Raw genomic sequence first — 27,878 nt, 5'->3', positions numbered from 1 at the left:
TGTATCTTCTGGACGTTTTTGTACTAGTGGAGGTGCTGATTGCTTAGAAGTGAATAAAGCCGCTTAACACGGGGTGAAAGGCAGGGTGTTTCAGCGTTGTGTGTGTGTTGCTTTCACCCTCTGTGGACACCGTTGTGCACAGTGTCAGTGGAGACGCCAGGGCATAGATGACAGATGCTACCTTCCAGCCTCCTAGACTCCACTGCTTGTATTTTCCCTTCTCTGCCACCGGGGGTCACAAGCGCCCACAGTAACGCTCCATCTCTTTCTAAGAAAGCAAAGGAGATTCTTTTTCGTAAATGAGAGCTGTGTGTGGCTGCAGCAAGGTCCTTTTGCCCCTTCACTGATGAAAGGGGCAAGCTCGGGGACAGCGTGGGTGGGGAGGGGCAATAAGAGGGGGCGGAGCTTGGAGCTGCAGGGCAAGAGAGCGGGATCCTCCCACGGAAGCCGCCACCTCCCTGCTGGTGACCCCTCGGGGCGGGGTGGGAGTAAGTGGGTGGTAAAGCAACTGTGGGGTGATGGGAAGAACTGCCCCATGTGGACCACATCTCCTTCACCCGTAGGCTAAATAGCCTCCTGATGCGCTGCTAAAGGACAGCCAGTGTTAAGAACTGGCTTAAGATGAGGTCAGAGTTCAGAGGCGAATCAACTTAAAGAAAACATTGAATAAGAAAATGTTTAGGTAACCGTAAGTTTGTTTTCTGTGAGTCTGTTTCTGTTTTGTACATAGATTCATTTGTAATATTTTTTAGATTCCACAAAGGGGAAAGAGAAGGAGGGGAGGGATAAATTAGGAGTATGGGATTAACAGATACAAACTACTATACGTAAAACAGATAAGCAGCAAGAACTTACTGTATAACACAGAGAACAATTTTCAATATCTTGTAATAACCTATCATGGAAAATAATCTGAAAAAAATATGTATTATGTAACTGAAAAAGTTTGCTGTACATCTGAAACTAACACAATATTGTGACTCAACTATACCTGAATTTGAAAAAAGAAAGAAAGCAAGAAAAGGTTTAGGAAGTCCATGTGTATGGCCAAAGGAGTGAGTGACTGAGCTTGGGAAATAGTTATTTTTCATGGCTCTTTCTAGGCTGGGCTCATCCGTGTTCCCAGGCTTTGTGTTCCCAGAGCCTGGTGTAGCTCCCTGGTGGTGGTAGACCCACAGTAAGTGCTGGAAGAAAGTAGAGAGGGAATGAGGGAGGATGGGAAAAGGAAGGAAGAAAAGAATGGAAGGTACATATGTTAAGCTGGTGTAAGTGGCAGATGGCCCCCAGTGACTCCATCTCCCAGTATCCGTGCCCTTGTGTGACCCTCGCCTGAGTGTGGGCTGGTCCTAGTGACTCACTTCTAATAAACAGAATATGGCAAGTGTGGTAGAACGTCACTGCCAAGATTAGGTAACAAAAAGGCTGTAACTTCTGTCTTCAGCATCTTTCTTGCTCTCTGACTCTTGCTCTGAGGGAAGCCAGCTTCCAAGTTGTGAGCTGCTCCATCAGGAGGACGGTGGGGCAAGGTCTTGATGTCTGGCCAACAAGTTGAGAAGACCTGATGTCTGCCAACAGTCAAGTGAGTGAGCTTGGAAGCGGGTCATCCCTGTGAGCCTTCACGACTGCAGCTGCAACCAACATCTTGACTGCATCCTTGTGAGAAACCCTGAGTGTGAGACTCCCAGTTCATCACACCGGTTTCCAGACACACAGAAACTGTGAGACAGTAAATGTTTGTTAATTTAAGATGCTCACTTTATGATAAATTATTAGGCAGCAACAGGTAACTAATATAGATTTTGGTACCTGGAAACGAAGTGTGGCTGAAATAAATATCTAAAAATGTAGGACTGCAGGCAGTGGAAGGAGCCTGGGAGGATTTTGAGGAGAGGGTTAGAGAAATCCTAAATTGCCTTGAACAGACTTTTTGTAGGAATCTGGGCTTTAAAGCCTCTGCTCTTAATTATTATATCAGTACATCCACACATCTCAGAGAATGCAGAGACTCTGCACATATGCAAGAATCTTTATGCAACTGTTTGTCTTCCTCTTCAGCAACTCCAGAGAAGTTATTGCTTTTCATGTTTTTAAATATGAGCATGCTATTATTGTAACTATCCAACAGATATTTGAACTCCTTCTGTATGCCAAGCACATGCTTGGCAAGACAAAGGTGAATAAAATCATTTTTGCCCTCGAGAACATAATCTAGTCAAGTATTTTGTTTGTTTGTTTGTTTATATTTTTTGTTTTAAAACTGGACCCCAAGTTGAGGAGTCCTTGCATCTGAAAGCTACGTGTATTAATTTTATTGAGAGCAATGATCATTCCAGAGACTCCACACCATTTGGGATATAATAGATTTGAGTTAAGCACACACACAGAAGCTCTTAGTAACTCACCATTTTCTCCTTCTCAGAGCCATGATATCATGTCAGCACCGACCAGCTCTAAACAATATGTTGAAGGTGTCATGTTGCAAGAGCTGAAAAAAATCTCTGATATGCTTCTGTGGACCACATTTGACTGAAAGGTGGTTTAATAACTGTGCAGACCACAGAGGAAAGAGAACTGGGCTGAGAGTCAGAACCAGGGTTCTAAGTCTTGTCTTTGCCTTTGACTGAGTGATGTTAGGCTAATCGCTTGGATTTTCTGTGCTTTAGACAATCAATAAAAATGGAGAAACACACCTACAGGTTCTTGTGAATATCATATACAACAAAATAGCTAAAATTTCCTTGAAAACAATTTTGTTCCTCACATGTATGGTGATAATTTTGCAATGTTTATAGAGATCTAATTATAATTTTCCTTCTTTTTTTTTTTTCTTGGCAACAATTTCCTATGTTATGACAACTTTCCCAGAAGTATTTCAGAGATAAGAACCAATGGCCAATAATATATTCCAGATTTAGCATTAATCTTATAAAATTTATAGAATCAAAATGAAATACCTCTTGTCAATTTTTTCCCCATGGAATTCAACAAGGCACATTTTCACTTCCTTCACATGCACCCGCCTCATTTCCTCTTTTCCCACTTTCCTTCTGTGTTCCCTCCTTTCCTTCCCCTGGAAAATAAGGGTGCTAAAATCCGTTTGGCCCAATAAAACAGATAGGCAATATTTAGGGTTAGCAAGGCAATGGAGAAGAAGACACTTTCATAGTCTGCTGTTGGAACTATAGATTGGCCTGGCCTTTTAAGAGCACCAAGTGGCTATATTTCAAAATTTTTAAATTTTGACCCCAAAAGTTTACAATTTGACCCCAAAAGTTCACTTCCAGGAATTATTTCTATAAAAATTACTTGCACAAGTCATATTATGCGTAAGGAGAAACAGTCATTCCCAATGCTGTTTAACATAATGAAAATTCAGAAAGAATATAAATGCCACCAAGGTGTTTATTTACAGTAACTGATAACATGGATTGGTATGCAGCCGTTCAGAAGAATTCAATAGATCTGTATATCTACTGGCATGGAAAGATCTCTCAGACATTATGAGCAAGAAAACAAGTTGACTTTTTCACTTTACTCATGGAACAAATATTTACTTAGCGCTTATACGTCAAGCAGTGGTATAGGTACATGAGATATAACAATGAACAATTCAGGCAAAATTCCTGTCCTCACAGAGTTTGCATTCTAGCTGAAGATCAGTTTTTAAAGTATGACCTCGTTTAGGTTAAAAAGAATCATATATGGATATGTTTGCAAATGAGTAGAAAATGACTTGAAGGATAGAAAGATGAATCTGACATGGGCTTCCAGTGCGCAGGAAGGATGTTCCTGGTGACGGTATGAGCTCAGAGACAGGGACCCGGGTAGATGGGCGCACCCCGAATGCCTGAGTCACAGGGAAGTGTGCTGGATCATAAGGTAGAAGTATGAGTTAGGCAGCTGTGGACTGGCAGGGAGAGTACTCGATGATTATTTCTCTCTTTATCCACATGGATTTTACGTACAGATAATACACTCTCATTGAAAAGATTCAGTAACCCAAAGACCTCTGCAACCTTCCGGCCCCACCTAAGGTGAGGGTAGCATTTGCTCCAAACGTCTTAAAGCTAATGAAGCTTTAGGGTCCCAAACTCAGAGGCTTGCAGGAGCCAGAAGGCATGATGGAGAAGTTGATCAGCTTAGTCTGGGCTTGAGACTCAGCCCTTTCTCAGAGGGCAGCTGTCACGTGGCTCAGCCCAGGGGGGCTGTGCTGGAAGACGGGCCTTGGACGCCAGATCTTCCGATTTTTAAGCCACGTAGACTCTGGACATTTGTAAATGTTGGCTCAGAAGTTTTTTTGCACTTCTAAAAAATCACAGCTGCCAATAGCCCCTGGCTCACAGCCTCCAGTTTGTGACCTGCTTGTCTTCACTGCAGGTTCTTTGAAGGAGCCGTGAGCGAACTACCTTAGCTTAGCATACCACATAGCAAGCCTCTGGAGGGCCTGTGTAGACACAACTCCCGGCTGAGAGGTCCACGCTCAGCCGCTGCTAGAAAGCTCTCCCTCCCAGCCTCTTTCAGCCCTGCCAGCCCACCTGTAGGAAAGTGTGCTTCACCTCCTACCTGGCAGCTTTGCTAAAAGAAGCAACCCTCCTGAGAGTCAAGTGAACTCAAGTGAAAATTTCTACTTCATTATAATAAAACACACACACACACACACACACACACACACAATAGAAGAATCCACAAAAGATGTGAACAACCTAACAATACACCCTGTCTACGTCCTACTCCAACCCACAACCAAGTCACATTCCTTCCCATTAACTCCTTATTCTGTAGAGCACTGAATTCTTGTCCATACTCCATCACTGTTTAATTTTGAGTCTTTGAGTCTCAGTTTCTTCATCTGTAAAATGGGGAGAGAGATTTCTGCCTCAGAGGACCATGAGGATTAAATCAAAAGACATGTGAGAGAGCTTTGCCGTCTATAAGACATTGTGAAAATATAAAATATGTTTATTACTAATAAGGGGCCAGATTGGGGAACCAGGGAAAGTTTTCAAGTAGATTTTTCAATGTGCTTCAGAAAGAACTCTCTGGTAACATTCAAAGCATTCTCTAGCGAGGGGAAGGGCTGGAATAAAGAGACCAGTTTGGACTGTTGCAATGGTGGAGGTGAGTGGTGATGAAGGACATTGACATTGGGATGGACCAAAGGGCCCCATGTGAGAGAGGCAGTCCAGAGAAGGAGGGCAGTGGTGATCTCGAAGTTTAGTCTGAGTGACTGGGAAGATAAGGTTGACATGAACTGAAATGGGTACTTTATTTATGTGTTTAACAATGTTTACTGAGTGCCTGTTTTTTTCCAGGCACCGGTCTGGAGGCTTGGAGTACATCCAGGAGCACCATGTAAGTTCCCTGTTCTCAGGGCTTACATTCTGGAAGTGCACTGTGGACCTCTGCCAGCTGTTAAAATGAGATGTGCATAGCCCAATCCAAGGATGAACTTGAGTTGGCATGATCTGAAGTGCAGACAGTGTGTCTCTGTCTAAATGAAAGAGGCTTTACGTCTATGACAGGTTTCAGAAGATGTTGTAAGAAGTTTTTTCTTTCTTACATTTTCTTTTGAAACATTTCAAACATATACAAAAGTAGAAAGACTAGTGTAATGAACTCCCATGCATGTATTACTCAACTTTCATAATTATCAACTTAGAGCCAATTCATCAACACTCCTATCCATTTCCATCCCCCATTGCCCTGTTCTGATTTATTTTAAAGCAATTCTCAGACATTGTCTCATGTCAATATATAAGTATTACGTATTTTAATATATATTTCTAAAAGATCAAGACTTTTTAGATATATGATCACAATACCATTGTCATTCCTTGAAAAAGTTAACAATAATTCTTTAATCTTTTTGCTGACTAAAATGAACTATTCTGAGGTTGCTAATTTCAAGAGTTTATGTATGCAACTACAGTTTCAGGAATCCTCTCACCAAAGGCGAGGGAAGACCCCAAACAATGTATCTGGAAATCTGTGTGCTGTTTACATCTTGCAACATGGAGGAGGTGGGTAATAAACAAGTAAAGAAATAAGTGGGATAGATAATTGCAGTTAATACTAAGTGCCAGGAGGAAAATGAAACAGGGCAGTGTGGTGGTGCTTGGGGGTGGCAAGGGGGCTTCCTCTCTTAGGAAGGAGCCTCCAAAGACAGGGTGAAAGGGAATCATTTCAGAGAGAGGGTGCAGAGAGAGCAGAGACCCTGCCCATGAGGAGGCCAGGAGGCTAGAATGATGGGGAGAAGGGGACACTGGTAGCAAATGAGGTCAAATCATGCAACCAGGGGAAGGAGCCTGGAGTTTTCATTCTAAGTGTGAAAGGAAACCATTGGAGGGTACTGAGCTGGGGAATTAGCTGATTTACATAAAAAAAAAAATAGTCCTGCCTACTAAATGGAAAAAGGGTTGGAGACAGGCAAGGTAGGAGTAGGGAGACTGACTAATCTGGGGCTCTTGAGTTGTCACCCTATCCTTATTGTCACCGAGCAGGATCCATTGGGGCCTCCCCTGGACAGATCCCCTCCATGTCTTCTGCCTGCCTCTTGTTTATAGAAAAACTTTAGCCTCCTAGGCCTTTCCTGAGTTCCAAAGAATAAATTTAATCAGTAAGTGAGAAAATGCAAAAACATGGGAAAATAGTCAGGCAAGACAAAATAATAATAGTTTAGCCATTAAACAAAGTCAAGGACCTTTGGTTCCTCCTCTAGATAATATTCTGAGCCACATCCTTTGAGTTGTTTTGCAGATACTGAAACTCCCACCAAGTCTACTATATGCATGTAGACCCCAGACCAGTTAGAACCAAAAGGTTGATGATGTTGACTCCCGGTTACCTCACCACCAACCAATCAGAAGAATGTCCACAAGCCAATCACTCACCCCTCAACCCTCTCCTCAGTGAGTAGTCCTTTTCCTCTTTTCCCTATACAGTAAGTCCCCGACATATGAACCTTCAAGTTGCGAACTTTCAAAGATGCGAACATGCATTCACATGTCTAATCACATAAGTTAGTTCACGTGTCTGCCGTACATTGTCATGTGCATGCATCCTTTACAAGTGGTTGTGCTTTTGTGTACTGTACTGTACAGTACTGTATAGAGTACAGTAGTACAGTAACTTTATTTCAAGCCCAGGATGTCTGGAAGCAAGAGTAAAAGCACCAGTGATGTAGCTGGTACTGGGAAGAACCGAAGAGATTCACAACACAGGAAATGGCAAGGGGATTTTCTTTATTTGAGGAGACACTGTTAGTTTTTGAGGCACAGGACCGGAACATAGAACGGTACACAAAGGTTGCAGCAGCTGTTCAGAAGCAATCCAGTGCTACCGTGACATCTATGACGAGGAAAGAAGAGCTACTACCCAGACATCACTGGATCGCTTTTCCAAGAGGGGAGATAGAATTGAATCCAGCAAGGAACCAGAACCTGTGCCATCAACATCAGGCGTGAGTGAAATTGCAGCTTGCCCTCCGTCTCCTATTGCCGACGATCCTTCAACTCTACCATCTCCCACCTCCTCTCCCTCCTCCAGTCAGTAACTCTTCTTACCTGTTCACTCGATGCCAGCCCCTGTGTGCCAGCTATTGTACTGCACTACTGTACTTTTCAAGGTACTGTACTGTAAGATTAAAAATGTTTTCTTTATTTTTTGTGTTTGTTTTTTATGTATTACTTGTGTGAAAAGTATTATAAACCTATTACAGTACAGTACTATATAGCCGATTGTGTTAGTTGGGTACCTAGGCTAACTTTGTTGGACTCACAAACAAATTGGACTTACGAACGCGCTCTCGCAACAGAAATCATTTGTATGTAGAGGACTTACTCTATTATCTCTGAGCAAAACCTGGGCAGTGGGGAGTTGGTTCTTTGGGACATGAGTCCACCTTCTTGCCAAGATTGCTGGCTTCCTCAATAAAGCTATCTTTCCTTTTACCCAACACTTGTCTCTCAGTATTAGATTGTTGAGCAGCAGAACCTGAGTTCAGCAACACCTATAGGATGGTGGCAGTGAATGGAAAGAATTGGATGAATATGGGAGGTCTTCTTACAAGGCGATGAAAGAGAACCAGCAGGTTTGGGGATGGCTGTGGTAACTTCATTTTTAAAGCATTAAGGATAAGATGCCAGTGGACTAGTTCGAGCAGGGCATGAGGATATTTGAGGGCATCCATTAAAATAGCTGGGTTAGTCCTCACAGTGGGCGCACAGCAGTGAGGGACCAGGTGTCCAGCTGGCCACCCCTTCCTGTAAGCCCACACCCCCAGCTCACGCCAGCATCACAGTCATGATGCAGTGAAGCTCCTCCGTACCCCACTTCCTTCAAAAGTGGGAAAAACCGCAGGTGGGTTTGGTTCTGGCTTCTTTCTTCCAGTGTCCCCACCCCACTTTCCAGATCAAATCATTCATGTCCTCAACAACAGATCGCAGGAAGTCAACTAATCAAGCAGTGGCTGGCAGTACTCCGCCCCCTGCCTGGTAGCGCAGGTGATGACAGGCCCTTCCCAACAAGCTGGTTTTCCATGTTTAATCCATATCTTCTTTAACGACAGCCAGGCTTGTCTGGTCTAGGTGACTTCTGGGCCAAAGATACAGACACTCCCATGCATTATGGAGGGCTGCTTCTCCAAGGAACAGACTCAACTCTCTACAATCAAGAAGGCTTCAGCTGGCTGTGGATATTAGTCTGGGGACCAGGCCAGGCCTTGGCAAATTAACTTGGCTGGAAAATAATAGCACTAATTAAGCAATCACAGGGAGAACATAGAGCAAGTCACTCATGTTTAAAATTCTGCCCCAGGCTGAGTGTCCCATTCACTGGCTTTGGAGGCAAAGGTACGACACTACTGACTGAGGCCCTTGGGGGCTGATAACAGCCAGTCTCTGGGGAAGAGGCCTGGTCTGCTAACAGCATCTCTGCAGGAGCATGGGGGTATTCTCCTAAAATAAACATGCCCCCACGAGACAGGAGGGTGGTTACACACCCCACCCAGCTGAGGCTCCAGGAGGGTACACCAGCACCCTCTGTCCCCGGAAATGGAATCCACATTGGCCTCTGGACCATACTTCCCTAATAGCTTGGAGACCTCTCTTCCCTAACAGCTTGTCCCTTGAATGAATGTCCCTGTGACTGAGTCCCCTTGTCCCCAGGTTTTAAAAGAAAGCATTAAGATTCCAAGATAAATTTCCTTCTGCAGAAGTCAAAACCATCCCAGATTTGGTGTAGCCCTTTCACTTGAATCTTGCTGCTTATGACTTTCTGCTTCAATTTATTTTTACTAGGAAAATATACTTACTGTTCTGGTAAATTGTAAACTATAAACAAAACAATCTTCCAATAAAGCAAGAATTAAACAATTTAAATTATTTATATAAATATATAAATGATATATATATGCTAAATAATTCATTCTAGATAGTGTGGGATAATAAACACTGATCTGGAGTTCACTGGATTCCAAGGCAAGGGTCGACCCCTTCGGCTTGAACACTGAGCTGTTAGATTTGATTCAAATCTGAAGTAACCAGGACGGTAACTCTTAGGCTGATGTTTCCTCTGAAGGGAAAGAAAAGTCAGAAAATGTAAAGATCATGCAACCGGCAGCAGAGAGAATTTGCTGCTCTGACCTTGCCTGGCCCAGCTGGGTCCCTGGATCACTCTACTGGTCTCTGCCATGAGCTTGTGCTGGGTAACAGAAGGAAGACTGTCCAGAGGTGGGGTTTTTGTTGTTTTTGTTGTTTTGTCTTGTTTTCACTCCTTTCTTGTACAATATCCCTCTTTCCAGATTACACTTCAGGAAAAGATGAGGGCAGCTTCTCGATGCTGAGCAGTAGTATATCTTCTAAGTTATCTAAATAAAAGCCATCTTTTTCAAAACTCACACAAGCTTTTTCTTCCAGGGTTCAACCTGCCCAACATCATCGAGCTCCCCTTCTCTTGAGGTGAAAAAGAGCCCAGAGGTTTTAATATTCCCCGATGCAAGGGAAAAACTGTACCAGATTTGGGAATCATCCTAGCTCCGAGACCTACCAGCTGAATCTCAGTTTCTTCACAGTAGACAGTAATCCTACCCATCCCATAGAGATGGGAGGGTTAAATGAAAGTATCTATATGTCTCCTAGCACACAGAAAACACTCAGTGTTAGCTGTGGCTGCTATGATTATTTCTTCTGGTATTACTAAAAGGGCAAGTGGCTCTTTCAACCATATTGTAAACTGATTACCTAAAGAAAGTTTTGATTATATGCTTTGTGTATATCATATAGGGGGAATATAAGCCATTATACATTCAATCAAAGAATTGGATTCTGGGACTTCCCTGGTGGCTCAGTGGTTAAGACTCTGTGCTCCCAATGCATGGGGCCAGCATGCATGCTGCAACTATGAGTTCGCGTGCCACAACTAAGGAGCCAGCAAGCTGCAACTCAGCAGCCCGCGAGCTGCAACTAAGGAGCCCACCTGCTGCAACTAAGACCTGGGTGCAACCTAATTAATTAATTATTTAAAAAAAAGAAGAAGAATTGGATTCTGTTAGACAGCTGGGTTACAGACTCATCTTGGCCATTCATCAGCCAGCAACCTTGGCACATTATTTATCTCCAAGAGTCTGTTCCTTTCTTTTCCAGCTGGGCCAATCATACCTGTCCCCGAGGCCTCACAGAACTGTTGAAAGGAGATACAAGATGGCCTGGGTAAAAGTGGTTTGGAAAAGGTTTCAAGTACTATCCAGAGTGAAAGATACTATTGTTGGGATGTGGATAGCTGAGCTTCTGTGAGCATATTTTGATTTGCATTTGAACTTGGGGGCAGGCATAAAGAATGCCAATCCTGCTCATTTTTGTAGCCCTAGGACACTCCATAGGTGTTCAAAACGTTGATTTACTTTTTAAAGAAACCAGCTAGGAATCTTGAACCTCTCTCCTTTGGCTCTCTCCTTTCCCTTCTCTAGGGTTTGAATTTTCTTCCCATATAATTTAATTTCACTGTTGGCAGCCACTATTGGTTTCACCTATTATGAAAAGAATCCTCTTAGGTTAAGAGGCCATGAGCCTGGAACACTGGAAGCAATCACCACTGTTCTACACTTGGACGTCAACATGGGAATTGCTTTCTGTGGCAGACATCCTCTCTGCATTGGAAGGGAAACCTGCCAGAGTGGGGCAGGATGCAGATGCCTGGCAAACCCTTCAACAGATTCTACTGTGCTTGGGATCAAGTCCAGAGTCCTCAAGGTGACCTTGAGGCCTCCCTGGACCAGTTCCTGCCCTGTTCTCTAGCCTGATTCTCAGACCTGAACTTACTTCTTTCGGGATGTCTTCTCAGTTCCTTGAATGCGATACCCTCTCTCTTAAATCTGGGCACCCCTCTCCATCATCTTGGATGTCATAGCTCCAGTCTCTCCATCATCATGACTTCTCTCCCTAGATTTGCTTTAGTTTGTCTTGTTGATAGTAGTGTGGATTCTGTTTCGCCTGAAGATGTATGAATCACCCAAAGTCCATAGTTTACATTAGCGCTCACTTTTGGTGCTGTATGTTCTATGGGTTTGGACAAATGTAATGACATGTATACACCATTGTGGTATCACACAGAGTAGTTTCACTGCCCTAAAAATCCTCTGTGCTCTGCTTATTCATCTCTCTTTCTCCCCTAACCCCTGGCAACCACTGATCTTTTTAGTGTCTGCATAGTTTTGCCTTTTCTAGAATGTCATATATTTGGAATCATACTAGCCTTTTCAGATTGACTTCTTTCACTTAGTAATACGCATTTAAGGTTCTTCCATGTCCTTTCATGACTTAATATCTCATTTCTTGTTAGTGCTGGAAAATATTTCATTGTATAAATGTATCACAGTTTATTTATCCAGTTACCTATTGAAGGACATCTTGGTAGTTTCCAGTTCTGGGAAATGATGAATAAAGCTGCTATAAACATCCATGTGGAGGCTTTTGTGTGGAGATAAGTTTTCAACTTCTTTGGAGAAATGTCAAGGAGTACAATTTATGGATCATGTGATAAGAGTGTGTTTAGTTTTGTTAGAAACGGCCAAACTGTCTTTTTTTTTTTTTAATTTATTTATTATTTATTTATTTTTTGGCTGTGTTGGGTCTTCATTGCTGTGCGCGGGCTTTCTCTAGTTGCGTCAAGCGGGGCCTACTCTTCATTGCGGTGCGCCAGCTTCTTATTGTAGTGGCTTCTCTTGTTGCAGAGCATGGGCTCTAGTCACGCAGGCTTAGTAGTTGTGGCTCGTGGGCTCTAGAGTGCAGGCTCAGTAGTTGTGGCACACAGGCTTAGTTGCTCCGTGGCATGTGGGATCTTCCCAGACCAGGGCTCAAACCCGTGTCCCCTGCATTGGCAGGTGGATTCTTAACCACTGTGCCACCAGAGAAGTCCCAAACTGTCTTTCAAAGTGGCTATACCATTCTTCTGACCTTTTAAGGCACAGCCTGGTCAGCTGTGCCAGGAGACAGCATGGACTTCTTGGCAGCAAGTACCCCAATTCCAATGTCCAAAGGTCTTGAGATATCTGTTGTGGCTATGTGCATGATCCCAGACCAGGGCAGCACAGGGCAAATACCCTGTGTTTCATACACAATTAACCAATTGTGTGTTATTGGTGTGTCTGAACTGGGGCAACACATATTGTATTCAACTTACCTATTGCTCTGAGGGCCACTGACAGCCAGAGAAGTGCTACTCTATGTTTGCTACATGTGCACTTGTAAGAGCAGGGAAAGCATGTCTGTCCCTTCTTTGAAAAATGCCCCTAGACACCATCCAGCTGTGTCTCTTCCTCCTTCCTTTTGCTCTCCGACCGACTGGCTGCTCATTCCTCCTCATTCATTGGGGATTCGCCCCCAAATCATGGGTTTCCTTTTCTCTCACCACCATAATATTCAGCCCGTGACTTCTCAGGTACTCAACCTTCTCATTCCCAACAAGCTTCGTCCAGCAACCCACTCCCATCATCGCCTCAGAGCCCTCATATCAATAAAATCCACACTCCTCAGAAATCTCAGTTTCAAACAAGTCACTCTCTCAATACCACAATTTAGGTTTTCAGATTCATCCACCACAACTCTTCGAATTCAACCCCTCCCATCCCTTGATCCCATCTCTTTCCCATGACCCACCAGCCCCCTCCCCATCCCCCTCGTTTTCTCAACTTCTCTCGTTTAATGTCCTTCTAGGGTCCATCTTCCCATCACACCCTCACGCTTCCTTTTGTTAGTTACTCCTCACCAGCAAATCGAAATCCTGAGCGAAGTTCACTCTGCCTTCTCTGTGTCTATCCTGAGAGGCTCCAAGTTGCTGCTTAATAACCACCAGCAAGGCTGACTGGCTTCGTTTCAAACCATCATCTTAAGCTGTACAGTGGCGCACACTCTCCTGACACACCTGCCATGCTTTCCTAGTTAAAGTTCCTCTTTTCTATAATGACATTTCAGACCTTCTCCTGTCTTCAAATCTTCCACACTCTTTCCCCCTGAATCCCGGCTAATGAGGTAGCGTCGAACACCCTGAGAATTCAGCAGCCAGAGAGGAACTCCCTCATCTCATGCCAATCTAGAAACACTTCTGAATTTGTACTGGCTTCTGCTTCATTTCTACTGCAGGGAAGAAAGCCTCTCTCTCCTAACAATAATCTACCTTCTTTGGGCTCTGGATGGGCTCACCTCTCAAGGAGTTTATTGCTTTAATTATTATCTTCTCCTGCATCACCACGCCATTAGAGTCCCTCCCTCTCCACTGCATTCTTTTTTGTTTTTATTTTTATTTCGGGGAGGGGGCGGTGGGAGAGTATAATTTACATATAATAACATACATACAAATAACATCCCAGAAATTCATTTCCTGTTCTGTTCCAGTCAATCCTCACCCCCATGGACAACCATTGCTCTGATTACTATCACCATAGATGATATTTTCCTGCTTTTGGCCATTCTATAATTGGAATTGTATAGAATGTACCCTTTCGTATCTGGCTTCTTTTGCTCAATATAATGTTTTTTTAGATTAATCCATGTTGTTGTGCATATCAGTAGTTTTTATTGCTGGGTGGTATTCACAATTACCACAATTTGTTTACCCGTTCATCTCTCGAGGGACCTTTGGGCTGTTTCCGGGTCTGGGTTACTATAAGTAAGGCTGCTCTGGATAATTCTTGCACAGATCTTTTTGTGGGCATATGTTTCATTTTCTTTTCATTTCTGGTCATAGGATGGTATATGTTTAATTCTATATGAAACTATCAAACTACCGAGCACTTTAAAGTGGCTGTACCATTTTGCATTCTCATAAAAGCGATGTATGAGAGTTCCAGGTACTTTACTTCTTCGCCAGATAGGTAATCAGTCATTTTGATTCCAGTGATGCAAACAGAGCTTAAGACAGTGCTTGGCATAAATTTACCCTCAAGAGGGATGAGCAGTTGTTATTATCAGAGTAAAAGTGCTCAAACATTTTAAAGGAAGGTCATCTAAGTTCCTTCTTTCCTATAACCATAGTGCACTCTTCTTCTTGTTCTAACCCCTCCAAAAACCACATTACAATAACCCCCAGTATTGACCATACATCTATTTAAGTATTATCATGTTTAAATAGATGTTCCTAAATCTATTTAAGTATTGTCATGACTTTTTAAGGAGGACAGGGCAGAGACATCACCAATACTTCCCACATAAACAGCAAGTGCTCAGTAAATAGCACAGGTTCGTCTTTCTCCTGCAGCTGCCTAGAGCGTAACCCTCTCCCTTATTTTGCTGTGGGATCTGTCCCCATAGCCTGGAGTCACCACCTTTTTGGGGCTGTACAGCCCCATGGGGACCTTCTGACAACCAATCAGCAGGTCCCCGACGAACTGCACCTTTTCTAGTCCGAAAATCTGGGTGTCCCTAGACACAGCTTCTCTGACTGCGCGCTCAGGCACTGAGGCCCGAACTGGGTCAGGCACGTGCTGGGCTCCGGGTGGCAGCGCCAGGCGGCACCCTCGCAGCTGCTCCTGAGCTAGCGAGGGGGGCACGCGCTCCCTTGGCAACGCCTGCACCCCAAATCCTCCTCCCGTTCCTACGTTTTTTCTCCGTCCCTTGCCCATGTTCATCTCTTCCAGGTCCCTGCCCACTGGCCTCCTCCCTGGCCCGCGCGACCTGGGTAGGGAAGGGGGCGGCAGGAGCGCCGGACTCGGCACTGCGCGCCCAGCCTGCGGAGAGACCCGGTGCGTGGCGGCTGGCGCGGTGCGGGAGGGTCCACGATGCCCGAGTAACGGCTCCTTCGCCAACTGCTGCGAGGCGGGCGACCGAGCGGAGAGCCGGGTCTGGACTGGGGCAGGAGGCGCGCGGCCCTCCGGGACCCTCCGGGACCCCCCGGCCGCCCTGGGTGGCGCCCGCGCTGTCCGCCGTGCTCATCGTCACCACCGCGGTGGCCATCGTGGGCAACCTCCTGGTCATCCTCTCGGTGCTCGGGAACCGCAAGCTCCGGAACACAGGTGAGCGCCACGCCCGCTGCTGCGTCGGGCCCCCCTCTGGTGTCTGGTCTTGCCCCTGACCCTGATCCTGCAATCCGCCGCCTTGTCCCTCGTCAGGCCCCCGCGCCGCGTTCCCTTCTCCCTAACCAGTCCCCGAGTTTGGTCTTGAACTCAAAAGTTAGGGTGAGTTGCTGCCTTTCCCCGACTTGCGGCTCTAGCAAATGGACCAGGAAGCACTTGGCGCATCAGTGCCAGCGTGAATCGGGCAAAGTTTTTCTTGCGCACTTTTCTGCAGACCCGGGCGCTGTGGAAATCCAAGCCGCTGGATGCCTTAGCTCTCCAAGGCGCTCCAGTGTGTGCGGGTCCCCATGGTGACCCTCCCTGGCCACAGAAATCTCACCATCTTCAACACCTCCCTCGCCTGCCAAGCACTGTGGTTCACGCAGTAGGTGCTTTGGAAATATTTGCTGAGCCAATGAGTGAATTAATGGAAACGCTCCAGTGAATTTTCGTCCTAGACTTATCTCCTCATCTTGGTTCCAAACAAGAGAGTGCAGAAGCAGACATCTGCAGCCTCTGCTTGGATGGAACTAAATTGTTTTGCGATAACCGTGGTCTTTAATGAAGACAGGGAATTCGTAGGACTACACGAAGATTAAAATAGTGATTTGGCAAAATAGTGTTGCAATCCTGAGAATATTTTTCCCCTTTCAATCCACTCTCATTTCAACTTTCCCATACTCAGGTGTGCCAGGGGACAAAACCAGAGGGAGGGAGTCTCTAAACTCTGGCCCTGAGGGTCATTGGAGCACACTGACCACTCCAGCTTGGGGAGAAGCTCAATGACCTGTTTGTCAATTTGTCATTTCCCAGTTTGGGTCTTAGGGGCAACTCAAATATTAGAGTGAATTAAAATGAAAAGATAGCAGAAAGCCAATTATATAGCTTAAACACGCTTTTCTAAGGAGGATGACCATTCAGAAAGGCTATTTTTAACAAATTGTTATATATATTTTATGTGGCCCTGTGACTCCATGATTTTTATCTAAAGAACAAACAAAAAATAAAAATGTGAGCTTCTGTGCATAATATTGGAAACTTCATATTTTTAAGAAGAAGTAACTGTATGGTGACAGATGGTAGCTAGACTTATCCTAGTGATCATTTTGAAATGTTAAGACATATCAAATCCCTGTATTGTGCCCTAGGAACTAACATATTGTTATAGGTTAATTATACTTCAAAAACAAACAAACAAACTCATAGACAAAGAGGGCAGATTTGTGGTTACCAGAGGCAGGAGCTGAGGGGAGACGGAACTGGGAGAAGGCAGTCAAAAGGCACAAACTTCCAGTTACAAGATAAATAAGTACTAGGGATGTAATGTACAACAGGCTACATATAACTAACTCTGCTGTGTGTTACATATGAAAGTTGTTAAGAGAGTAGATCCTAGGAGTTCTCATCACAAGGAAAAATGTCTTTTTTTCTATTTCTTTTTGTATCTATATGAAATGATGGATGTTCACTAAACTTATTGCGGTAATCATGGTGTATATAAGTCAAATCATCATGCTGTACGCCTTAAGCTTATACAGTGCTGGATGTCAATTATATCTCAATAAAACTGGAAGAAAAAAAGTAAGCTTTCTAACTCAGTCATTTCAGTAGTGGATGCTCGTATTATCTGCAGTAACTTTTTCAAGATATTATTGTGTCCTTTGAGTAGAGGCTTATCTACTAGGAAAGAACGGGTTACTATCAGAAAACTGTATTTAATATTTCCATCCTATTGCCCTTTTGTAGCAGCCACAAGAATTCATTTCCTGCCCAGGGACGCAATGAGGAGGCAGGGCCTCTCTTCCTGACTAGCAGGGTGTTTAGAGGAGACCCGGTGGGCTGCCTACCACGGGCGGGGTGGCTGAAGGTTGAGGGTGCTTCTTCCTTTTGCCTGAAGGAGACAAGCTTATTCTCCCCTCCTCCGTCCCGAGGAGGGCTGGCCTCTTCTGCTCTCCTAGCGAAGTTCATGGAAACCTTATTGATTTGGCCTGGCTGGGTAATGAGCATGTTAAATCGCTGGCACACCATATGTCCTATCCTTCCTGACTCCCTCTGAGTCTGCTACAGCCCAGCACCAGAAAAAATTTTAACACTTTATCTAAATGATATTAATTCCTGGCACATTAAAGGCTGCTCCGGTCACACAACCAATTTTTATTTGACCCATGGCTTTATTGATGATAGTCATACATACTATGAAAAATCATAGTATTAATGTAAACTAAATAACTTTGGCAGATTGAGATTTCAATAGATGCCTGAAAACCTACAGCAGTTTGAATAGCTAGCACCCATTCCACTATTAATCAGGTCTTCTCTTACTGAAGAGTATGGACTTACTTTAAGAAACATTTATCTTAGAGCTTTCTGTAATTGAGTCTGGTTCCTTAATTCATCGCTATTACGAAAATAGGGCTGTGACAATGAGAACATGTGTACTTCCAATGACTAAGGCACACAGCCCATATTGAGGTCGCAGCAGCGTTCTTAGCAGGTGTCAGTATCCTCTACTTGACTATTACAAACCCAGTTTCTCTGTGCAGCAGACTCTCATCATTCATAACAGGGATGTTCCTGATAGCGGGGTAGGTGGTTAGATTAACTGTCCTTTTTGAGGGAGGGACTTCCCTGTCTTCAGGTTCCGTTGCTTGTGCTTTGGGTTGATTTTTTCAGAGATGGCACTAGAGCAAGGCACACAGGAAGGGATGGAGGGAAGATGGGAGGCAGATTCAGGGCACTGCCCCAACTTAGAAGGTAAGGCCAGCTGTGTGTTACACTCTTTGCTATGTTTCCAGAGCCTTACACATTGCGTGGCACTGGTGGCATTTCATATTTCTCGGTGTGTGCTTTCTGGGGCTTGCCACACTTCAGGCCCTCCTGATAGCGTCTGAGGACTTCTCCTTGTGCCCGCCCCTGTCACTCATCCCCAGCCCAGACCTCACCAATGTTCATCCCTGTATTTTCTCTCTCTCCCTCTCCTGCTTTCACAGAACTTTCCTCCATCAAGTTCCTTCTCTCTCTTCTGTATTTTCAATTTCTGTCTCTTTCCCTTTAGCTTACACACACACAAAGGGGCTCCTTTGTTTAAAAGAAAAAAATCTTTCCTTGGTCTTATGTCTCCTTCTAACTTCAGGGCTACGTTTCTCCTTCTCTTTTCAGCCAGACGTATTAATATAACAGTTTACATCCATTAATCACCTCATTGCTTCCCATTTCCTCCTCAGCCCCCTGGGGTCTGCCCTCATGGGAAGTGCCCCTCTGTGCTGTGTGGGACACTGAGAGCCACTCCCTCCTTGAGACCTTCCATTCCCTTGGCTTACCTGATGCTAGTTTTTGGACCTCCTTCCTCTCTCAGACACCTGATCCCTGGGGGTCCTCTTTGGTTCCTTCATTCCCCAAGTCCTCCTGATTTTTGTCTCATAGCGTCTCTCCATTTCCCCCTTTCCTGCCCCCCTACTCCTACTGCCCCAATTTACACCCTAATCCTCCCTTGAGCAAACCATGTCCATAGTCACCAGACAGCTTTCCCCACTCCTCTACCCTCCCTGTTACCACGGCCAGGGTCACCCCTGCCTCCAGGGACCACCCTCCATCTACAGAATGGCGTCCAGCTCCAGAGCACGGCTGGAACAAGCCTCCGGGACCTGCCTAACCCCCTCAATGTCACAGACTTGTCTCACTTCTCCCACTCAATGTGACACAAGTTGCTGTCGCTTCCACACGGTCTGTGTTCTTTTTTTTTTTTTTTTTAATTGGGGTATAGTTTTACAATGTTGTGTCAGTTTCTGCTGTACAATGAAGTGAATCAGCTATATTTATGCATATATCCCGTCCCTCTTGCACCTCCCTCCCCCCGCCCCCCCGCCATCCCACCCATCTAGGTTGATGCTCTATCCTCATCTTGGGAAGCTCCCTGCCTCTTTTCGGCTATTCAGTATCTCTTTCAAACCCCTTCCTCAGCTCCCCTGCGGGTTGTTGATTTTTATCGTTAATAACATAAAAGGTGTGGTTACTGTCTTCCCCCCCTTCCCCGGCCCAGCCCAGGCTCCCCGCATGCCCTCCCCGTACAACACCTCCCTCACTGTATTGCTCTTAGTATTTTTTCTCTCCCCACTGGACTGTGAAATTCTTGAGAGCAGAGACTTTTATTCCATTTCTAAAACTGAATATAGATTTGCTGAAACAAACTGAAGTGGACAAGATACCAGGAAAGCAGTGAGACAGAAGGTATTAATTTTGCTCCATGAGGTGAGGTCTACTCAGCACCGATCACGCCATCAGTACAATCCTCATGGAACTGAATTGCTTTGCGCGCTGAAAGCCCAAAGTACACCTCACTCTTGTCCTCAGACACTTGACTGGCACCTGCACTAGGGTGTATCTTGATCCCTGCTGTTCCTGTGTGGCCAGTGGGTTCCCTAAAATTGTGCCCCAGTGACTCCTTAGGGAGTTTGTCTTTTTAAAAAATTTTTATTGCAGTATAGTTGATTTACAATGTTGTGTTAGTTTCAGGTATACAGCAAAGTGCATTAGTTATACGTGTATATATACCCACTCTTTTTTTTTTTTTTTAGATTTTTTCCCCATATAGGTCATTACAGAGTATTGAGTAGAGTTCCCTGTGCTATACAGCAGGTTCTTACTAGTTATCTATTTTGTATATAGTAGTGTGTATATGCCTCTTGCCGGTCTGGCTGGAGGCTGCCCGCTTTAAACTGCCTGTGAAATTGAGCCTCCTGCCCTTACCTGCACCATCCTGACTGTCAGCCATACAGAAGAGAGCTGAGAGAAACGTGTCCTTACTGTAACATTGAGATAGTCTCCATCAGCAAGGGGAAAGCACAACAGTATTCATGATTCTTGGCCCATCGGCACAGGGACCCTAATTTCCCTGGTGAGGGTCAGGAGCCACGGTCTGACAATGGCTTCTTGTACTGCAGATGGATTAAGAGGCTGTCGGAGAGGTGCTGTTAGTGAGCGGGTGCATATCCATACCTAGGACATCCCTGTGATTTGTAAGGAAAAAGGATGTGGAATATTTGACAGGAAAACATGGAGGACTTGCTTGCTGAACACCCAGGTCCTTGTCCGGAATCCACTCTGTCCTCTGGATGCCCAGCGATGCTTAGAGTCTGTATCATCTCTTATGCAGAACCGGTGCCTGCATTGCAGACTTCCTGATGGGCATTTTCAGCCTGGCACATATTGGCATCCCCAGTTACATTAGAGCGGAGCCCGCCATGCGGCCCCTTTTCCTCCCACTTGTTGATCGAGGAGGTAAATGATGATTGAATAAGCAGGTTGGCCCTAGGCAAAAGCTCTTGAAAGGCCTGGAGGAAATATTTAATAGACCCACAGCCCCTGCCCTTCAGGTGTTACAAGGTAAGGTGGAGCCCACTTCATCCAGGCTCTATGCTACCACTGAATACTCCTGGAGATGCCCCTTGGTGACAGGCGTCTTTTAACCTGCTGAGCTTTTGGGCTTCGGAGGGCTTCTTATCAGCTGAAAACCAAACTGGGCTACATTGGACTCCTTCCCTGATATTGCCTGAACTTTCCAACTTCACATTTTGGCTCTGAATGCTTATTTTCTCTTTACCAGGCAAAAATGAAAGCATTTTAAATCTCTTAATTATGTCTTTAGCCAAATAATCAGGAAAGCTCATAATCCTCGTTAATTCCTCCCATAGAGTCCTTAGCAGCCCCGCGTGTGAACACTTTCATGTTAGACTGCCTTTTTCTTCCCCCGCACAAAATCGGAGTCTGTATTTAGCATGATATGCAGCAAAACTCAGAAGATCTTGATGCTGCTGTTAGGTCTTAACAGTTTAAAATACTTACGGCTGAAAGAGGAAAAGTTAGGGAGTTGGGAAGTAAAGTTGCAGTTCTGAGGGTGTTTACACTCTAGATGCAATGTCCTAATTTCTTCATCGTCCTCACCCTATAGGCCTTCTCACATCTTATCTCCCAGGGAGCTTAGTCCAACCTTATGAGCCTCTTTCTTGTTCTTTGTAATAATAATATAAAACTGTTATAATTGTATATAATTATAATAATATAAAAACTCATAATAATATAAATAATAATGCAGCTGATAATATAAAAATTACAATAATAAATAATAGCTAAGATTGTTATGTGTAGGGTTAGCAGATGCAAACTATTATATATAGAATGGATCAACAACAAGGTCCTACTGTATAGCACAGGGAACTATATTCAATATCCTGTGATTAAACCATAATAGAGAAGAGTATAAAAAAGGACGTATATATATGTATAACTGAATCGCTCTGCTGTATAGCAGACATTAACACAACATTGTAAATCAACTATACTCCAATGAGAAAAAGATTGCTATGTGCTTATTATGTGTCAGATACAAGCCTCTCTCATTTAAAAGAGAGAGAAAGAGAAAAGAAAAAAAAAATATCTTACACAATCTCTCCATCAAAGTATAGCCCTTTCCAAGTACCGGTCCATTTCTCTCCATTTCTTTTGAAGGCAAAGCTGGTTGGGAGGGCAGCCTCCAGTGCAAAAGTTTATCCCCCAACACTCGACAGAATTCACCCTTGCTAACATCACTGCTGATCTCCTAACTGGCAGGTGACATGGGCACTTTTCTGTTCTTTCTCATTCTTGTGGATGACCAAAAACTCTACACCCTTAATCCCTTTGACATTTCTTTTTCCTGGTTTCCTCTTGTTTCTCTTTTTGCTTTTTCTCCCTTTTTCTCTGTTCACATATTCTGGGTGTTGGTTTCTTGATCTGTAAAATGGAAATCATGCAATCAACCTTAAAGGATTCTTGTGAGAAACAATTGAGTCAGTTTACGTGAATGCACATTATAAACGTCGAGGTACTATACCAATTGTGGGGTGTTTTTTTCTTTTGTTATAACTAAGTGTAATTAAAGTAATAAAATGCTTCCATAAGAGCTTCCAAGCAATGCCTTGATGGTCATGGAATATGATTTTGTAATAAGCGTCTCAGTTAATTATTTAAATGGATGCCTATGCCCTTAAATATATTTTATTCTTTTAAGTGGTTAAAATACCCCCATCATATTTTTTTTTATACTATTAGCTTGCTTAGTAATCCTTTTCTTTTTAAATTAACAGTGATGTTAGATTTCAGCTCAGCCCTTGTATGATTCATCCACAGGCTCCAGGGTTTTCACAAACAATGTGATTTGGGAAGAAAACAATCTCCACCCTCAAAGAATTTGGGAATCTAATTAGGAGCTTATGTTAATATAAAAGTGCACTGTTTTAGTATTTGTGAGGAAGTCACATTTTTAATAAATTATCTGTTCAGTTATTTCAAATGCCTATCCCAGAATATAACTAACAAGAATATCTCACATTCGTTTGGAGACTGTTATTATGTCTTAAATTTTTTCCCATGCAGGATCCTATTTGAGGTGAACAGCCATCCTGGGATGGAGGCAGGCCTGTGACAAGGGCCTTTGTGGTTTTGTCCGGCCCCTTGCTGAATTGTCCTGCTTGACCAGCCCCATCCTCCAGTACTGCCCTCAGCCCCAAAATGACTTAGTTCGTCCCCACTGTTGCCACCACCTCGTGCTAGCCTCCAACCCAGCTCTCACCACACTGAAGAGCCACTGTTTCTGTGTCTCTTTCCCCAATGGCAGGGGCGTGTCTTTCACCCATCACTGCGCCCTACCCAAGCGTGATAGGTGCTCAATAAATATATTACACGTTTGAGCAAGTGGAGGATGGAAGAAGACCTCAAGGCATGGAAAGTTTAACCCTGTTAGAAATGATAGATCATCTGTTTACTTCCCTATCGTAACCCTCATCACGTCTTGATTTTATTGAATTGTCTCTTCTATGAGACCACGAGCTTTGTAAGAGGAGGGGATGTGTCTCTCTTGCTCACCATGCCCCAGCATAGGCCAGAGACAATACCTAGTAAATACTCAGCAATATTTGTTGAGCAAATGACTCAATGACTATCTATTTCTACATTGCCAATTTTAGCTCAATGACCAGAGACAATTTAAAACCAAGAAATTCCTCTAGGAAAATCGGGTGGGTACAGGGAAGAGCAAGATAAAGGTAGCTTTATCTTCCAGAATTCTCCTATCTGATGAAGACTAGATAGCTGAACATCTGCTGGCTCTTTCTTAGATTTCCAGATTCCCATTAAGGACTAGATTTCCCAAAAAGAAGGAGAAAGTAGGCCGGGGGGAGGGGATTGTGGTGGCTCTATGTGTGGAGGGATGTGCTTTGTGTATGAATGCAAAGGGAAGGGAGTTCCATATTAGTACAAAACCTTGTTGATGAGGTCTGTCTCCACTAATACGCCCTGTCTGATAGGGGCAGATGGAAATAAGTAACGCCAAGACTCGTGATATAAATATTCATTAGAAGCCTGTGCCCCGGATGATGAGCGCTGCTGTGTGTCCTGGTTGATTTCTCACCTGTCTGGGGAAATCATGAATAGAGAACTCGTTCTCCCTTTGACTGTCATCTAGACAGGGTCTGGCTTCTTACAGATGGGAAACAAAGCAAGAATTTTATTCGTCTAACTTGGAATTGTGTCAAGAAAGTCGGGAGACGGTATGACGTCTGAGGGCAGATGGATCTACAGCAGAAACTGGTTGATTTCAGCCTTATAGGAACCCCAGGAGTAATGGGGGAGAGTAATTGAAACACTTTCCACGTGGAGTTGAATGTGTTCTTCCCACTATTTACAAGCTGTTTGCCAGCTTCTGGGGCATTATTAGGGGATGAGCCACATTAACACGGCAGAGCTTGACTTGCTTTCCCGGGAACAGCTGGCTGAGCTGGCACCGGCTCCCAGCCGCTCTTGACTTTCTCCACATGTGCTTGCAAGGGCCAAACGCTTCTTTGCCGCTCAGCCAGGAAGCCAGTGGGTGCTGCAAAGACCAGTATCCCCACGTGGGAAAGAAGGAATTTTCTTAATCATGTGGAGTGTGTGTGACGAGGGGGAAGGAGGGCTCCAAAAGAAAAGGAGGGAACGGATGAAACAATAGTCACAGAGAAAAGAAGTTCAGTGACTAGGTCAAGTTCAAAGTGGCAGGACTGAGATTACCCCAGATCACTCCAACTTCCAGCGCCACTTCCCAATGTCAAAACAACATTTAATTTTTTTTTTTTTTTTGAGAAGTCTCCATACCGTTTTCCACAACGGCTGCATCAGTTTACATTCCCACCAACAGTGTACGAGGGTTCCCTTTTCTCCACACCCTCGCCAGCATTTGTTATTTGTGTTCTTTTTAATCATAGCCATTCTGACAAGTGTCAGGTGATATCTCATTGTGGTTTTGATTTGCATTTCCCTGATGATTAGTGATGTTGAACATCTTTTCATGTGCCTGTTGGCCATTTGGATGTCTTCTTTGGAAAAACGTCTATTCAGGTCTTCTGCCCATTTTTTGATCAGGTTGTTTGTTTTTTTGATATTGAGTTGCATGAACTATTTATATTTTGGATATTAACCCCTTATCGGACATATCAGTTGCAAATAATTTTCTCCCATTCAGTAGGCTGCCCATAAGATCCAGCAGTTCCACTGCTCGGTATATATCCCGCCAAAAAGAAAACACTAATTTAAAAAGATACATGCACCCCAATGCTCATAGCAGTATTATTTACAGTTACCAAGGTATGGAAGCAACCTATGTGTCTATCAACAGATGAAAGGATAAAAAAGATGTGGTGTATACACACACACACACACACACACACACACACACACACATACACACACTGGAATATTACTCAGCCATAACAAAGAATGAAATTTTGCCATTTGCAACAACGTGGATGGACCTGAAGGGTATTATGCCTGGTAGAATAAGTCAGACAGAGAAAGACAAATACTGTATGTTATCACTTATATGTGAAATCTAAAAAATACAACAAACTAGTGAATATAACAAAAAAATAGCAGATTCACAGATATAGAGAACAAACTAGCGGTTATCAGTGGGCAGAGGGAAGGCGGAGGGGCAACATAGCGATAAGGGATTTAGAGAGACAAAATCTATGTACAAAATAAATAAACTACAAGTGCTGCACAGGGAATATAGCCAATATTTTATAATAACCTTAAATGGAGTATAATCTAGAAAAATACTGAGTCACCCCTGCGCTTTCATTAATACTACCTGATTTTTCATCTGCTTTATCTGTCTCTGCAGCTTTTTGAAGGCAGGAATTATGTCTTGTGTCTGTATCACTTTCCTCCCAGTTAATCAATAAATGTTTGTTGAATGAAAAAAACAATACTGAATCACTATGTTGTACACCTGAAACTAATACAATATTGTAAATCAGCTCTACTTTAATTAACCAAAAAGAACACTTAAAATTCTAGGAAGAGACAAGGGCTCCTGATTCAGCTGAAAACAAGAAATTCGAGAGAGGAAACCCCTCTCTTTCTTGAGACCAAGTAAGTTCTCAGTAGTGGAGTCAGAACCTGAAATCCACCAGTGGAGACAGAGAACAAGGCTGAGAATTAAATGAACAAGAAGGAGACTCCCCCGCATCCCAAGCAGGTACTAAGATGTACGTTTCTTGCCTTGTAGTACCAACCAGACAGAATTTGAGGGGGCTTTTCTCCCATTAAGTAAATAGATCCCTGAGATAGTAGAATAGGAAGGAATCTCGCAGTTCAATCTGAGGCAGGCTTCTCCTTTACCATCCAACTTGTACCTGAATACCTCGAGAGACACAGAAGCTCACTACCTGGAAAGCACTTTAAGTATCCAAATCATCTCCTTTCTATTCAGTTACATCCTGCCTCCCTCGGGCCCTAACCTAGCTCTGGACTCAGGAGCAGTTGGGTCCTGAGAACTTCCAGGGAGCGAACAGATATCTTTTCGGTCAGTTCTAAGTGGAGTTACCCCAAGCATCTGAGGCCAAAATAGGCACTTCAAGAAGGCTGCTAGTGGGTCTTCCAGCTTCCCGGGGGCACGTCCTATGGAGTCTTCCCTGAGATGGGTTGAGACTGTGTGTCAGGACAGAGAGGGCTGGGAACACCCTTTCTCTACCTTGTGGGTTTGCATGTAGCTGCAAGTACGGAGTCTGCTTCACCTGAGGGTCTGACTCAGGGGAAGTCCCCACTGAGTGGCTCTGAGCTCTCTTTTTCCAAACCCCCTTGAAGCCAGACCACAGCCTGACTTTTCTGGTTGCTGCGCCTTCTGGATCCTTTCCCTCTGCCTCACGCTTTGGACCCCTGAGGTGGTCACAGCAGTCTCCGCAGAGTACCCACAGACGTATGGTGGCGGTGGCCCATCCATGTCCTGGGAGAGTCCCTCCTGTGAGGGACAAAGGCTAGAATATTCTACAGAATAGAGATCGTGGGGTTTCGTCCTGACTCTTGCTTCCTGTTTCCCACTCCAGGTAATTTGTTCTTGGTGAGTCTGGCATTGGCTGACCTGGCCTTGTACCCCTACCCGCTAATCCTCTTGGCCATCTTCCACGACGGCTGGGCCCTGGGGGAGGCGCGCTGCAAGGCCAGCGCCTTTGTGATGGGCCTGAGCGTCATTGGCTCCGTCTTCGACATCACCGCCATCGCCATTAACCGCTACTGCTGCGTCTGCCACAGCGTGACCTACCACCGCATCTACTGCCACTGGTTTCTGACCACGTTCATGGTGTTTGTGATCTTCGTCATCTGCTGGGCACCGCTGAACTGCATCGGCCTTGCTGTGGCCATCGACTCAGAAGTGGCTCCCCGGGTCCCAGAGGGCCTCTTTGTCACTAGCTACTTCGTGGCTTATTTCAACAGCTGCCTTAATGCCATCGTCTATGGGATCCTGAACCAGAACTTCTGCAGGGAATACAAGAAGATCGCCTCTGCCCTCTGGAACCCATGGCACTACCTGCAGGACTCTTCCAAGGGCAGCCGGGTGGAGGGGCCAGAAAGCCAAGCTCCCCCAGTGGTTAACATCCAGCCCGCCGTCCAGGCAGATGCTCTCTTGCATGATCCCCGGCCGGGTGACAAACTCATGAAATGATGGGAGTGAATCTGCACACGGCTTGCGGAACTTCATCCTGTGGACAAGGAGCCCGTCAGCACCCTTGGTTCAGGTTGGTCAGAGACACCTGCAGGTACTGGGGGCCCCGTCCCAGCAAGCACAGCCATGGACCTGGCAGACCCGCTCTCCCGGGTGCGCTGGGGCTTAGCGCAGACAAGCGCCAAGGAAGGAACAGAATGCGGAGGGGCCTGCGGTGGAAGAGGCCAGTTCCTTCCCACAGGCTGCCCTCTTGTCCTCCTGCTTTGGCCTCCTTGCTGCTTTCGCTCTCTCCCCTGAGAGTGGATATCTCCTCTGTTAGCAAGGACG

The 27,878-nt window shown here is 44.6% G+C and overlaps 1 protein-coding gene and 1 pseudogene across 1 annotated transcript; one reads left to right on the top strand and one right to left on the bottom strand.

Annotated features, from left to right (window-relative positions):
* Positions 1–15,112, bottom strand: part of LOC137772188 (elongation factor 1-alpha-like) — a 38,206-nt pseudogene extending 23,094 nt beyond the window's left edge.
* On the top strand, positions 15,111–27,551 carry MTNR1B (melatonin receptor 1B). Its single transcript, XM_068556073.1, is given in 3 exon segments — positions 15,111–15,365; positions 15,367–15,502; positions 26,935–27,551. Coding segments are annotated over 3 exon segments (1,008 nt in total).
* The last annotated feature ends 327 nt before the right edge of the window (positions 27,552–27,878 follow it).

Source organism: Eschrichtius robustus, chromosome 11, assembly GCF_028021215.1.
Source record: "Eschrichtius robustus isolate mEscRob2 chromosome 11, mEscRob2.pri, whole genome shotgun sequence".
NCBI classification, from domain to species: domain Eukaryota; kingdom Metazoa; phylum Chordata; class Mammalia; order Artiodactyla; family Eschrichtiidae; genus Eschrichtius; species Eschrichtius robustus.
Note: the sequence above shows the minus strand (reverse complement) of the source record. Positions and strands in the feature narration are given on the sequence as shown.